The following is a 13,450-nucleotide window of genomic DNA, read 5'->3' as shown; positions in this document are numbered from 1 at the left end:
GTCTTTCAAAACATAATTGAAATTGAATATCGAAAAAGTGTAATTAATAGGCTGTGATTATACACCAATTATTTATTTTTTACTTACAGCCAGAAAATATTCAATTAATGTCATCAATCAAGTAGGAAATTCATTATAAATAATGACTTGCCCATTGAGAACTTGAGTGTGAATAATAAAGTTCTTAATATGGCACTAAATACCCGGGGAAAAAGGGTGGCTGAGAAAAAGGAATGGGATTCTCATTAAACCTCCTTCTCCCAGCAGAAGCGGTTCTTAATAGACAAACAGCTTTGCCCACGGGTATTCCTTTTCTTCTCGGCCATTTATTTTTCTCCACATTCAAGTCCTCCCCCAAGGGGGAGATAATACACTTACATGTGGTGTACAGGCTCAGCAGAAATACTTAAGAAGTGGAAATATTGGAAAAACCTACAATATTCTTTTCCTTACTACTCCTTTTTCACCGATAAATTGTCCCATTTCTTCGGATTTCCATGGATTTTCACGCAGAAACAATCATAATAATCTTTTATCATTCATTTATGATTCATTTTAATTTGGGAATTGATGTGGAAAAAGTCTAAAAAAAAACTTCAATTTCTAGAAGTTTGAAGCAATTTTGGAAATGTTTAGAAGTTGTGTACAGATTTCAGGCATAATATCTCCCCCTTGTCGTCTCACGGTGCGTAAATGATGTCGCAGTAGGGCGGGGGGAGGGGTTAAGGGGTCAGCAACAATGACTCCACAAATCCAGCAGCATCGCATTCAATGTAGCATACAATGTTGCCTGCAAACAGGAGTAATGTGTTTCAGTTGAGGGTAAATTGCACAATTGAAAGCCGGCGAGTCGCCCTCAAATTGCATCCTCAGTGAATTGCGTTTAACAGTTTCTGCAAGTTGCATCATTTTGCATTTCAATTCCACACAGTGAATCTCATTCTGTCTAGCCATAATTCTGCACATGGAGAGCATTTGAATTCAATCAAACCGAAGCTCTCTTCCGCAGAATTCGCATAGCGAGACTCTGTCATCAGACATTCATGGGAAATTTGCATGCACTTCACCAAAGACAAATCAAATTTGAAGAATGTCAGAATGAATTGAAAGTTTGCTTGTCTTCTGAAAGCTATACAGCGGGAAGTTAATTTCCCATCGTGTTTTTTTCCACATCATCTCAGTTTCAACTATTTGTAATTCGGCGAATTGGTTTTTTTTGCAGTTGGAGAGGAAGAAAAGAGAAAGTTTAATATAAACAAATCAAAAGTTTTCCCTTTTGTGAATTGTGTTGGGGGATGGAAAAGGTCGAACATCAAGTGGTTTCCCTTCGGAAGACCGTCAATCCTCGGAGTCGAGAAGCATGTGAGGTCAATAGAAAGTAAAATGGGTGTTTTGGCAGGAAATTCATCAATTGGCGACTCCTCAAGGAATGGCCCAAGATGATGGGCTTGAGATGGTTCGTTGTGTGTGATTTCTCGGAAGTCTGACGAATGTACTTTGAATATACAATTAATCAAAGTGTTGCCCATCATCCACAAACACCACACAGAATATTCATTAAGTCACCCTTTAAGACACTCCAGCCAAAGTGGAGAAGCTCTTGACAATTAAGGTTGAATGTGTGTTGAGAAGCTGAAGTCTCGCACAAAACTCTGATCATCAGCTCTTTATTTGGCACAATTTCACCAACTGACCAATAAGATTTTTGTGGTCCACTAAAAGCGATAAATGGGACATGAGGTTTATTGCGGCGATGCCATATATAGGAGTCTTCCTGGAGAAATAAACCTTCGAGTCACAGTCGTTATGCGAGGATTCACGCACGCTGTAGGCGTTTTTCTCATAATCTCTGCCGCGTCATCAAACACTTAATCCCGACCAGCGTTCTTCTTCACTCCAGATATCACAGAATGTCCATGAGCAAGATAAAAACACACACAAGACATTAAAGGACTACAATGAAGATGAATTAAATGCAAACTACGAAAGTCCACTAATGCACAGAGTATTTAAGTTAAGAGGAACTCATTAATAATTTTTCACGGTAAAAAGCGGCAAATCTGTGAGCTTTTTTTACAGATGACGGAAAGCCTGAAAGCTTTTCTGCCAAGGGGCCAATCACTTGCAAGTTGAGACCAATAACTTTGTTATTATTCAATTTTTTTTTATTTGTGATTATTACTTAAATTTTGATTATTTCATACAAAAGTCTGATTTTTTTTGGTTATTTTCTGAACATTTAACCAAAATTTGAATGTAATTGAATAATTGTGAATATTCGGAATATTCTGGTTCATTTATTGAAAATACTCTTTTTTTATTATATAATTCAGAATTTGAGTATTTATGGTGAAAACACAGCATTTGTAATTTGTAATTTGTCCGCGATCATCTCTTTCTTCCCCTCGCGTTTCGTGTATTTTCTTTCCTACTCTGTCAGCGTCCGACTCTGACATGTCGAGACAGCCACTGTGCGAGTAGGAAGGAAAATACACGAAACGCGTGGGGAAGAAAGAGATGATCGTGGACAAATTACAAATTACAAATGCTGTGTTTTCACCATTAGATTATCTTTTGAAATTCTACTTGGGAAAATAATCTTTTTATAATTAATTAATTTAGATTGTGGTTATTTTTCAATTTTACTTCGGAAAATAATTATTTTTTTGATTATTTTACTCAAATAATTGATTATTTGATTAGAGAACATTAAGTTTTCCTCAAAAATTGCCTTGTGATTTGCCCCTTGATTTCTGCCAAAGCTTTAATATTAAATGTGAGCATTTCCCCTCCAAAGCTTTGGGTCAAATACGAATGACTTCTGCACACCAACAGTCGCTGAATTGCTGAAGAGAATCCTTTGCTATTTACTGTCTCATCCCTCGATGAAACAATTTGCAGCCATATGCTCTGCTTCAACTCTCCATGAATCATATCACATTGGGGAGATCTGCAGATTATGTTGCAGTTTGCCATTGAATTTCATATCACAATTTTCGAGTATTTCTCCTGCATGGATTTTGTTGAATCTTAATCATTTGCATTTGTGTTTCAAAATTGTACAAGTGTCTGTACAAGAGGGAGAATGATTGTGTGGGCGGGGCATGCAAATGGGCGGAGCATTTGTGAATTCCTCTGTTTTCTTCTATTGCTTGCAATTATCAATTTCTTATTATCAGTTTTCAAAATCTTCAAATAGTTTTCTGTGGAACCAATGAGCCTGAATTAATTGAGAGACAAGCGATGAATTTTTCTTTTGATTTGATCTTAAGCGTTTTGAGTAAAAAAGAACCCCCAAATTTCTATCACATATGGAAATTCTCAAGTGTACTTGTGTGCCTTTTCCTGTGCTGTAAAATCAATTTTTCCATCCTTTTCCAAAGTTTACCCAAGATTTTCCCTATTATTTGCTTTAGTGTTGTGTTTTCCCAGCATCTTATCATATCAATTTGAAACATGCTTTATCCCCAGTCTTCGTTCATGAGGTGGTTCTCCTCTGTTTATAGCTCGGGTGGATGAAGATAAATAAAATATCAGATATCTCATGGTGTTTTTCGGCAAACACTGACGTTTCCACCCCCACGGAAAATCCCTCTCTCTCAGGGTGTCGAAGGGTGGGTGGAAAGCGTTGCTTGAATTGGCGGAAATGAAGTGAGACTCCTTTAATGGGAATTCCCTGAGAAATACGCGAAATACATCGAATTTCTTTTGACTATTGAAATCAATCCCCAAAACTCTGCGAATAAAAAGATCTTTCGCAGCTTCAAAAGGCATTGAAAAGCACACACCCTTTCTTTGTGATTATCGCAAGAATTTGATGCTTCAGCATACTGAGCATGACTTTAATAAATCTCTAGTACTTTTGTTGTAAAGTTATTTCAATATGCATTGCACGTAATGACGCTCTTGGCCACAAAACCTGGGAAATTACAATGAGTAGAAGATGAAGATAAATGGCAGGAAAATATATAATTTATGCGCTGAGCTGACGATGAATCTCAAATGTTTCTTTTCTACCTTTTCCTTTGTATTAAGAAAAAATGCTTATTGTCACTCAGAAGCTTTTATATCTTTCGGAGCTTTTACTGCTACACACATTCAATATGGAATTATGGAAAGAGTTTTTGCATATTTCTTCCCTTCTCTTCTCAAAGTCGCAATTTTTTATTCACCAAGACGCAGAAGAATATTTTTCTTCACAAATATGGGTTGATTTTCAAAAGGCTTGTGCGACTCTTTGCCCCGATCTTGGAGTGTATTTTGAGTTGCTGAGCAACTTTTAACCTCATGATTGGCCACAATTTTCACCCCCAAAATTCGTGTGGCTTCTGATGTTTATTATCAGACTCATTGAATAGCCGGCATCTGAAGTTTCCTCCGTCAAAAGGCACCCAAAGCGTCATGCTCTAAGAATCCACAAGAGATAAGATATGTGTGCTGGCTCTTGGGACGAAGAGAGAGCGAGTCTTGGGAATAATGTTTGCTCGACTTTAGGAAAAACCCCCTTTTTTTCGTCGCACAGCAGAAACTTTTGATTGAGACAAGATTCACTTTGTACAACACTTTCCAGCCAACTGACACAAATCTCATGAGTAGGATTCCCGGGGTGATTTTCCTCTCGCTGGGGAGTCTTCTTTCCTGGCCTGTGATAACATGAAAAAAAATGCGGCTAAGCACTCGCGTAGCTTCGGTGCTTCGGCATTGAGTAATGGGCGAAATATTCCAGCTCTATAGATTCTCAGATTCCACCGAAATCAATTGGATTCGAAGGAGATAAAAATGCAAAAAGGAGTGGCAAAAGGAAGGCATTTGAGGCGAGAGAAAATTAAATTTTTTGCTGAAGATTCACCAGCATTTATCTTCATTTCAATGAGCCACATTTGTAGAAATGTTACTTCAGCACAAATCAAGGGGCAGATATTACAGTCGGAAGTGGTGTACAGCTTTGAAGGAAGTGTTAGAAATTGGCAGTGGCAAAGTATTTAGAATATTTGCAATGAAAATGCTTCTGTTTCAACAAATTGATGCATTTTCTGAATACAAAACTGGGAAATAAATATAGAAATATGTTATAAACTAATTCCGGAACATTTTCATAATCTATTCTTATAATTTGAAATCTTAACATTTGAACAACTTTAATGTCTTCAATCGATAAGAGAAGAAATTGAATGAGTCTAGAAAGTGATGGAAAATGCCTTCAAAGACGTTCTGAAGTGTCTGGAAGTGTTGAAGATTTGCGTAGAGGAATTATTGTACAGATTTAAGGCACATTTTTTCTCCCTTGGCGCAAATTTTGGAACCATTCCAGATTCAACCCGCACTTAAGCTGCTTGTGATGTTCTCACAATTTATCGCGTTGGATTGCAAGTTGCAGGAAAGGTCGTGATAATTCCGTTTGAAGGGGCGAAATTAATTGTAAAATCCCAATTTTTCCACAGTCTTCACACACAAAACATTCCCAATAAATATTTATTCTGAGATACTATTCTGATGTTGTCTCTCATTGGGTGTGAAATCCATTATGTGAAGAAGAAAAATGTGATTCTGGCTGGGAAAGCGGCGGAGAAGTCGAAAGAGAAAAAGAGGATGAAAGGCACTTTCGACCGTCTTTTCCCGGGGGAAAAGCCAAAGGAATCCAGATGAAAATACTTCAGTGACATTTGTTATAATGTGCTCTGACTTTTTTTCCCTCCTTTCGCCATATTTCCATTGTTTATTGAAGCGGAATTTTCGGTGCTCGCTTGAATTTATGTGCGCTTCGCGCGATGGTCTGTGCAAGAATCACTGCGTGGTTCATTTGAAAGGCATTAAAGTCATAAATAAATTTCACTTCCTTCATCACACCTTCTTCCTATTCATCTCAATCACTGCTTTTTCTGCGCTTTGTCTCGTAGAACTCCGATCGAAGATGCCGCGAAAGATGTTTGTAATTTCTGTTGTACTTTATGTACTTGAGAAATTCAGCAAAAAATAGTATTATGCAATGCTCTCAGTTGCTATTGAAACACTGACTACACTTGTGACACACGAAAATCTTACGTGAGAAGAACTGCAAATGTTTTATTCTTCATGGAATTTGCAATGTTGTGCAGCACAACAACTCCGGAAAAAGTGCTGACTTTGAAGTAATGTTTAATAAAAAATTCCACATCAAGGAGAATGAAATTCTGCACTGATTTTTATAAGCGGAACATTTTTACAAGGAAAATTGAGAGTGAAGGGATGTTAGATTATTATTTATTAGAGTTTTTGCATACTTCAAGATTCAGCGAAATACTCTGGAGAACTTTCAGAGCTCTCAAAATCTCAAATATTCCTTTATTAAAGGTTTAGAAAATACGCAGTAAAGTGAATTTTCATTGAGTTTTTAGAATATTCGGAAATCCATGGAATTGACGAATCATTTCAGCCGGAATATTAAAGAATATCCAGGAATGGATGCAAATAGAAGTGAAAATCTCTTGGAAAAGGATGTGTGATGGAAAATTAAAGTATTTTAATCGTTCTTAGAATATAGAAAATATATTTATTGATTGCTCATAAAAACGTGCATTTGTGAGTGAAAAATGCGTCCATCGACTGAGAAAGGCAATTCTGACCTTCAGAGAGAATATTACAAATTCTTCTTGAAGAGGAAATTATATTTATGGTGTTAGAAAGAGTTTAGTGCGAAGATTGAGCGAAAAATGCAGATAAAAAGCGATAAAATGAAGGAAAATACTCGAAAGGGTAACCGAAATTTAACGGATTTATCGGAAATTTGCTTGGATTTACCGAGAAATCCTTGGTAAATCCGATAAATTCGCATTATGATTGTTAGGATTTTTTGTCCTGAATTTATCGAGAAATATTGTTATATTTCGCAATATCATTTTTAATACCATTCAAGGTTCTACGGATTTTTTGCTGCTTGTCTTTTAGTCTGAAAAGCTAATAGTAATGAATAAATTTCTTTTGATTGAATGTAATAATTAATAATCCTCTTATTTGCTCTTAACTCTGTCGCTCTGCTTCCACAGGAGCTTCTTGGCCGTTTGTTGGGAAGAAAAGGGAAAAGAAGAAATATGAGAAATATATTTCCAGGGATAATAATTATCCCGGGATGAAATTAATAATTTGCTCTCCCGAGGAAATAGAATTAAGCTCAACGTGAGAAAGCAACATAAGCTGATCGTCCAGCAAAACAGGGAAATTCTCGCCTCGAGATTGTATCGATTATTGATTAGTCACTGGGAAATGCATAATTAAATCAGACATTTTGAAGGGGTGGATGGAGATTCGGTGGGTTGTGGAGTTTATCCTAAACAACATAAACTACGTTGAATATTCATGAAGCTGAATTTCGCTATTTCGCCTCCGTCGATGCTAAGCAAAAACGGACACGGCTTATCCCCTCAATCTGCTTTCATGGCAGGAAAACTCGGTGACAGAGAGGAAAATACATATAATGTGAAAGTTGTCAGCAGCTAAGAAGGTAACTTACTTATGCCTTTCAACCCATTCAACATCCATTTTCACTCTCAATCTCTCCATTCTCACTTTCCTCGCTCAGATTTCACGTGCTCAACATTCATAGTTTGCTAGAGAAAGACAGACAAATCGTCATTCTATGTTGAAATATCGTAAATATTTTGCTTTAGCGTTGAGATTTCAGGAAAACAATTGATTATTTATCCAGCTACACAAATTCTTTCTGCCTTCTATGCCGTAAACTTTGATATACCCCACTTTGAAAGGCCCCGAATTGAGATATCATCAGGATCTCAACTCCACTTGAAAGAACATAAAATTCTGATAATTTCCTTAAGGTAAATGTCTCGAAAATTGAAAGAAATTTCGCATTTTTAGCTTTAAAATTAATGTATCAAGAAAAGAAGTTCTGAAGCTCCGCCCACTCGAATGCCATTCCCACTCTTGCAATTACATCCGTTTCACTCTTCATGGATGTGTATTCACTGAAAAAGAAACTTCTTATTCGACTCCGAATCACATTGTGTGCAATTCTAAGGCCATCAGTAAATTAGAAAAGTGAAAAATTGTGGGAAAATACGAGAAGAGTAACTAGAAAGTGCCTTTTGAATTTTATGTCATGGAAGTTCATGCTTGTCCTTTGATGGTTTGTTTAATTCTCTGCATTCACTTCTTGTTTGGCATAAAAAGTGTCCATCATGTCTTTTTTCCGGTTGTTTGGAATTTTCAATAGTCGGAAAAAAGGTCTGCGTTGAGGCAAAATCAAGGGAAACAGAGGGAAAATGAAGAGGGAAAAATGTCTTTGTGTCACATTCCGAACAAATCGATGGTTTGGCATATAAAGCGCCTCGCCATGAAGAGGGATGAATGAGACAGTAAATTAGATATTATTCGTCACAGGGACTTTCACTCATTCCACAGGATGAGCGAAAAGGACATTGGAGTGAAAGTGAAATTTATTCATGAAATAAAGGAGCAGTTTTATCTTATATGTCTCACTTTTCTTCATTCTCTCGCCATTCACAACATGATTAATCAGGCGAAAACATTTTTATTGCTCCAAGAAAGTCGTTTTTGATGATATGACCATACATAAAAGATGATATAATGGGAGTAGAGAATTTTACTTTTCAATATCCATGCCTGAGAAATAAGGAGAAAACCATGGGAAAATATTGCTTTTAATTGAAATTGAAGGTGATCAAATATACCGCATAAGAATTGATTAATATTTTCCCTCAATTATGTTGAGAAGCCTGACTTTTTCACCTGCAACACACCGAAAATAGAAACAATACTTTGTGAAATGATTTCTGCAGAATGTCTGCTAAATTGAAATATGAACCCATTGAAATGCCTTCGAGGAAGACTGAGAAGTATGTACATTTTCTCCTATTTACCTTCACAAATTGCGAATGTGTATTATAAAAATGACTTGAATTCCATGTCAACAGAATATAGAAAAAATTACGCTTTGCCAGAGAAACATTTCGTTTTCTCAGAAATTTTAATTACCTTTGCAATTCTTTATGGCTTGAGAAGAAATTCAATCTAATAATCATAGATAAAAGGGAAAATGAACATCATGATGGCATTGAGTATTGGAAAAGAAGCATAGAAATTAGGACAGACCATTTAAAAACACTCCAAAATGGGGGGGAAATCATTGATATGTGCTGATGTCTAAATTCATTCAATTTTCCCGCACTCTTTGTGCCGTCAAATGACAATTTCTGGCAAAGAAAAGCAGCTAAAAAATCATTTCTTTTCCACCCTTCGCAACACACAAGAAATGCGCCATCGACACTCGCAGCCATATCGGTAAATTGAAGAATGTGACAAGACAAAGGGGAAATAATACAGTCAGAAGTGGTGTACTGTTCATAGTGATTAATAGTGCTTTTTTTACCCTTCTACGCAAAGAAACAGTGCAAATTGTGCTAAGATTGAACATAACCTCAAAAATAGCCATTTGGACTTGGAAAATGTACATTTAGACAACTTTGTGGACAGTTTTGACTGTGAATCAGCAATTTTGAGATGTTTTTTTGACCTGGAAAGCTTTCGAACAGAGTTTTTGAAGATCTCCTAATTATATTTTTGAGGTTATGATCAGAAAAGATGTCCAAAAACAGCGATTTTAAGTCGATTTTTATAGAAACATCGAATAAAATCTCAAGAAATTTATTATACTTTGGAAATTAATATGGAAACAGGCAACAAATTCATGTTCTCGAAGTGTCAGGCAAATTTGGAAGTGTTCACAAGTTGTGTACACATTTAAGGCATATTATTTCCCTCTTGTGACAAAATGTGGAAGACATAATTTAATGCTCATGGACAAGAAGAAGTACCAATTTTCAGACATCATCTTCTCTGATGGAGCTTCATAGTAAGGACTTTTGCCCAAAGAACCGCCAGGAAAATTAATTAGAGGTGATTCCATGCTATTAAGCATGGAAAACCTGAACAATAACTCAAACTCAATGGGAATTAAATAGCGCAACTAACAAGGTGAGATTATAAAACCACATTGTTAGACAAATCACTTCGCTCAGACTCTGTGAATTATGGCTCCTCTGGGGGTGGAAACCGCCCACAAAAAGCCTGTGGCGAGTAAATTGATCATTCCGCGTGTTTGTTGAACTGCTTCCGCGATTGCCAGTCGATTCATGCCAAATTGAGCAGATGAATAATTAATAAAGCATGATATTCTGTTCTTTCTGCGTACAGAAATCGAAATAAATCGAAGCAGATTTGTTTATATTCAATTACATATAAAGTCAATTTCTAATCAAATCCACTTGAGGCATCGAATAATGCTCCGCCCACGCATAAGCCTTGCCCCGTTTTATGAAAATGAGCCATTTGCCAGCTTATTGAAATGAATCATATTGAAACATGGATGATGGGCAATTTCTTGAGTGGAAACTCACCTTTGGCCTAGAAGACACCCTGCGGCGGGCGCGCCTGGAGGCGGGGCAGCGCAGGAGCGTCAAACTGGGTCTCCAGGACGCCCGAAGGCAGCACGACCGTGTCCGCGACGGCCGTGGGCGGCGCCACCTCGGACAGGAGGATCGTGTCGACGCTGTTGAAGAGCTTCACCGGCAGGCGATCGTCGTCGTGACCCGTGGGGCCGCGCGGGATGATCTCCGTGATGCCGCTGGAGCGGATGTAGCTGGAGGGCAGCAGGGACTCCTGCACGGTTTCGTTGTTGCCGTTGCACGTCCGCTCGGAGCGCCACTTGGTGCCCGCGGGCAGGAGCCCGTTGCGCCGCGACACTGGCTGGAAGCACGGCAGCACGAGCTTGAACTCCTTGCGGAAGTTCTCGTTGAGCCAGGCGTACAGGAAGGGATTGTAGCACGTGGAGGACATGGCGACGCAGTGCGAGATGAAGAAGAACACATTGTAGAAGCGCCACTCCTCCGTCTTCGCGTAGAAGTCATTGAAGATGTTGACGACGTTGAGCGGCAGCCAAGAGATGCCGAACACCGCCACCATGGCGATCAGCATCCGGTTGGTGCGCTTCTTTCGGTCGCGGTCGGCGACTTCGCGACGAGACGTCTTAGAGCCTGGCTTTGTGCGTGCGCGATCGTTGAGCTTGATGGACACGCAAGTGTAGCACACGGATATGATGAGAAAGGGAAGAACGAATTGAAGAGTGGAGTTGAAGGATCCGAACACCTTCCGGTACTCCTCAGATGGCCAGTCTTCTTCGCAGTAGTTCTGCCAGACACCTGCCAAAGATAAGAAGAGGCCAAAGAGCTCTCGTGCGACTCATCCAGGGACTTTTCGCGAGTTCTAATCTCTCTTTCTCTGTGCTGTTTTTTTGCGTGTGTGTTAAAATTTAAATTGAATTAAGCAACGCGAGAGAAAAAATCCAATTTCCCGTGGAAAGTTGATGAGTTTTGGGATGAATAAGGCAATCTCTGGGGGCATCGGCTCACCTGTGTGATTCATTGCAAACACCTTCATGTAGAGTCCGTAGGGGAGCGTGACGAGGAGGGAGAATCCCCAGATGCTAACAATGATGATGATGCACGTGGCGAGCCGCATGCGCGGGTGGAATGGGTAGATGATCACGAAGAAGCGATCGATGGCGATGGACGTGAGCGTGAGCGTGGAGATGTACACGCTGCAGCCCTGGGCGTACGGCACAAGATGGCATAGCATCGTGCCGAACACCCAGCCACGTAGGAAGGTGTAGAGTGGCGTGAAGGGCACGGCGAGGATGCAGAGCAGGATGTCCGATAGAGCGAGATTCGTGATGAAGAGATTCGTGACAGTTTGCATGGCACGATTCCTGAACACCACGAAGCACACCAAGACATTGCCGAAGATGCCCAGCACGAAGATCACGAGGTACAGGAGGCAGAAGATGGTCTGCACCAGTTCGTTGTGGATGAGATCGTGGCGCGAGATGTTGCTGAAGATGACATCGCTGCCCAGCACCACGTCAGCATAGCTCAGATCGAAGTCCATCACAGCCGCGTCCTGCTGCGGCAGCGCGTCCTGGCGAGAGTCATTGGGCTTCAGCAGCCACATCGGCTCCTCCGCCATCGTCAGATCGCATGGAAATTACAACACTCGCGCGGAAAAAGGGTCAATAAATGTCTCTGCAGAATCACTTCAATCTCTCCGCACTTCGTGTCATTATCGGGCCAATTTCCATTTCAATTGCTCTGGAGCAATCTGAAAGAGAGGATGAGCAGAGCATGAATCTCTTAATCGAGAATTTCGAGTCATTTTTGCACCATCAGCGACGACATTTATATTCAAGGACATTGGAAAAGTGGTTGAAATTAGTGTTTTTTTAATAGGGCAATATTTGGCGCATAACCCAGAGCCAAGGGGGATATAGTATGGTCAGAAGCGGTGTACAGTTTAGTTGAACTATTTCAGATTGGAAGTGTTTCAATATTTTTAATATTGTGCGTTCAAAAGCTAGTTTCAAAGGAAATTTTTAGATTATGTTTTCAATGCGTCCAAAAGAGATATTGAAAATTGAATAACAGCCAAATATTCGAGAGAAAATTCAAATATTTCTCAAATACTGTGTCTCTTTTCAGAGTCAAAAAGTGTGAAAATCGTGCAATTTTGGGGGGAAAAGACTCTTAAATTTGAGGTTATGTTAATTTCGGCGGTTGGAAATTGTGGAAATGTCAAGAAGTGGTGTGTAGATTTTAGCCATAGGATCTTCACCTTGTTTAAACTTTTCATACGCAATCTTAGGGAGTCTTTTAGGGAGTCTCTTAGGGAATTAGGGGCTTGTAATGGCCAGCTTTTATCCAATCCAGATAATGGTTATGGTTCGCCAAATTGCTTGTGCACTGAATTGATTGAATGCCATCCTTCGGGGGAGGCGATTTTATTGTTTCTCTCGCGTCAATGAATCTACGTGAAGTGCGTGTGAAAACAGTGGGTGTGAATATTCAATTGAATTCCAATGATAAACACTTTAGGCATTGCGAACGGTGTGTTTTCGTCACAAAACGAAGCGGTGTCGCTGTGACTTTAGCGCCCTCCAAATCACCCCATCAATTTGGCTGATGGAAAATTTAACAGCTCCGAGGCGGGAAAATAAAATGATATGCTGCCAATGTTGTGATCACCCGAAAAAGCGCCGTGTTTAATTAATTTGCAGTGCGACAGCAAATATTAAGTGACACCCCATGAAACCAGCTTGATATCGACGGGTGCGTCGAAAACTATCAAAAGCTAAAATCGCAGTATTTCAGCAGTGCGAGTTCAAAATTTAGCGTTAATAAAGCTGCGAAATTTACTTGAAATCCTGATTCAAGTTTTCATTCGTAAAACGTAACAATTTTTTCTCTCGTATGTGCTCTTTAGATAAATAAGATGTTTTTTACAATTGTCTAATAAGCTGCAAATCTCAAAATTTTTGTGCGAGAAGAACAAATGAAAAGCTTTTCAAAAATAACACAAGAGGAAAACTATGATAAATTGACTTTTCATA

General features: G+C 39.1%; 1 protein-coding gene across 1 annotated transcript; it reads right to left on the bottom strand.

Annotated features, from left to right (window-relative positions):
* Positions 1–10,617: 10,617 nt before the first annotated feature.
* Positions 10,618–11,983, bottom strand: LOC132255900 (prolactin-releasing peptide receptor-like; the record flags this gene model as incomplete). Its single annotated transcript, XM_059752071.1, has 2 exons — positions 11,421–11,983; positions 10,618–11,210 (listed from the first exon to the last, which is right to left on the bottom strand). Coding segments are annotated over exons 1-2 (1,128 nt in total), but the record flags the coding sequence as incomplete, so codon positions are not given.
* Between the last annotated feature and the right edge of the window lie 1,467 nt (positions 11,984–13,450).

The sequence above is a fragment of the Phlebotomus argentipes genome, unplaced genomic scaffold, assembly GCF_947086385.1.
Source record: "Phlebotomus argentipes unplaced genomic scaffold, Phlebotomus argentipes genome assembly contig_5, whole genome shotgun sequence".
Lineage (NCBI taxonomy): Eukaryota > Metazoa > Arthropoda > Insecta > Diptera > Psychodidae > Phlebotomus > Phlebotomus argentipes.
This window is presented reverse-complemented; position numbering and strand designations above follow the sequence as displayed.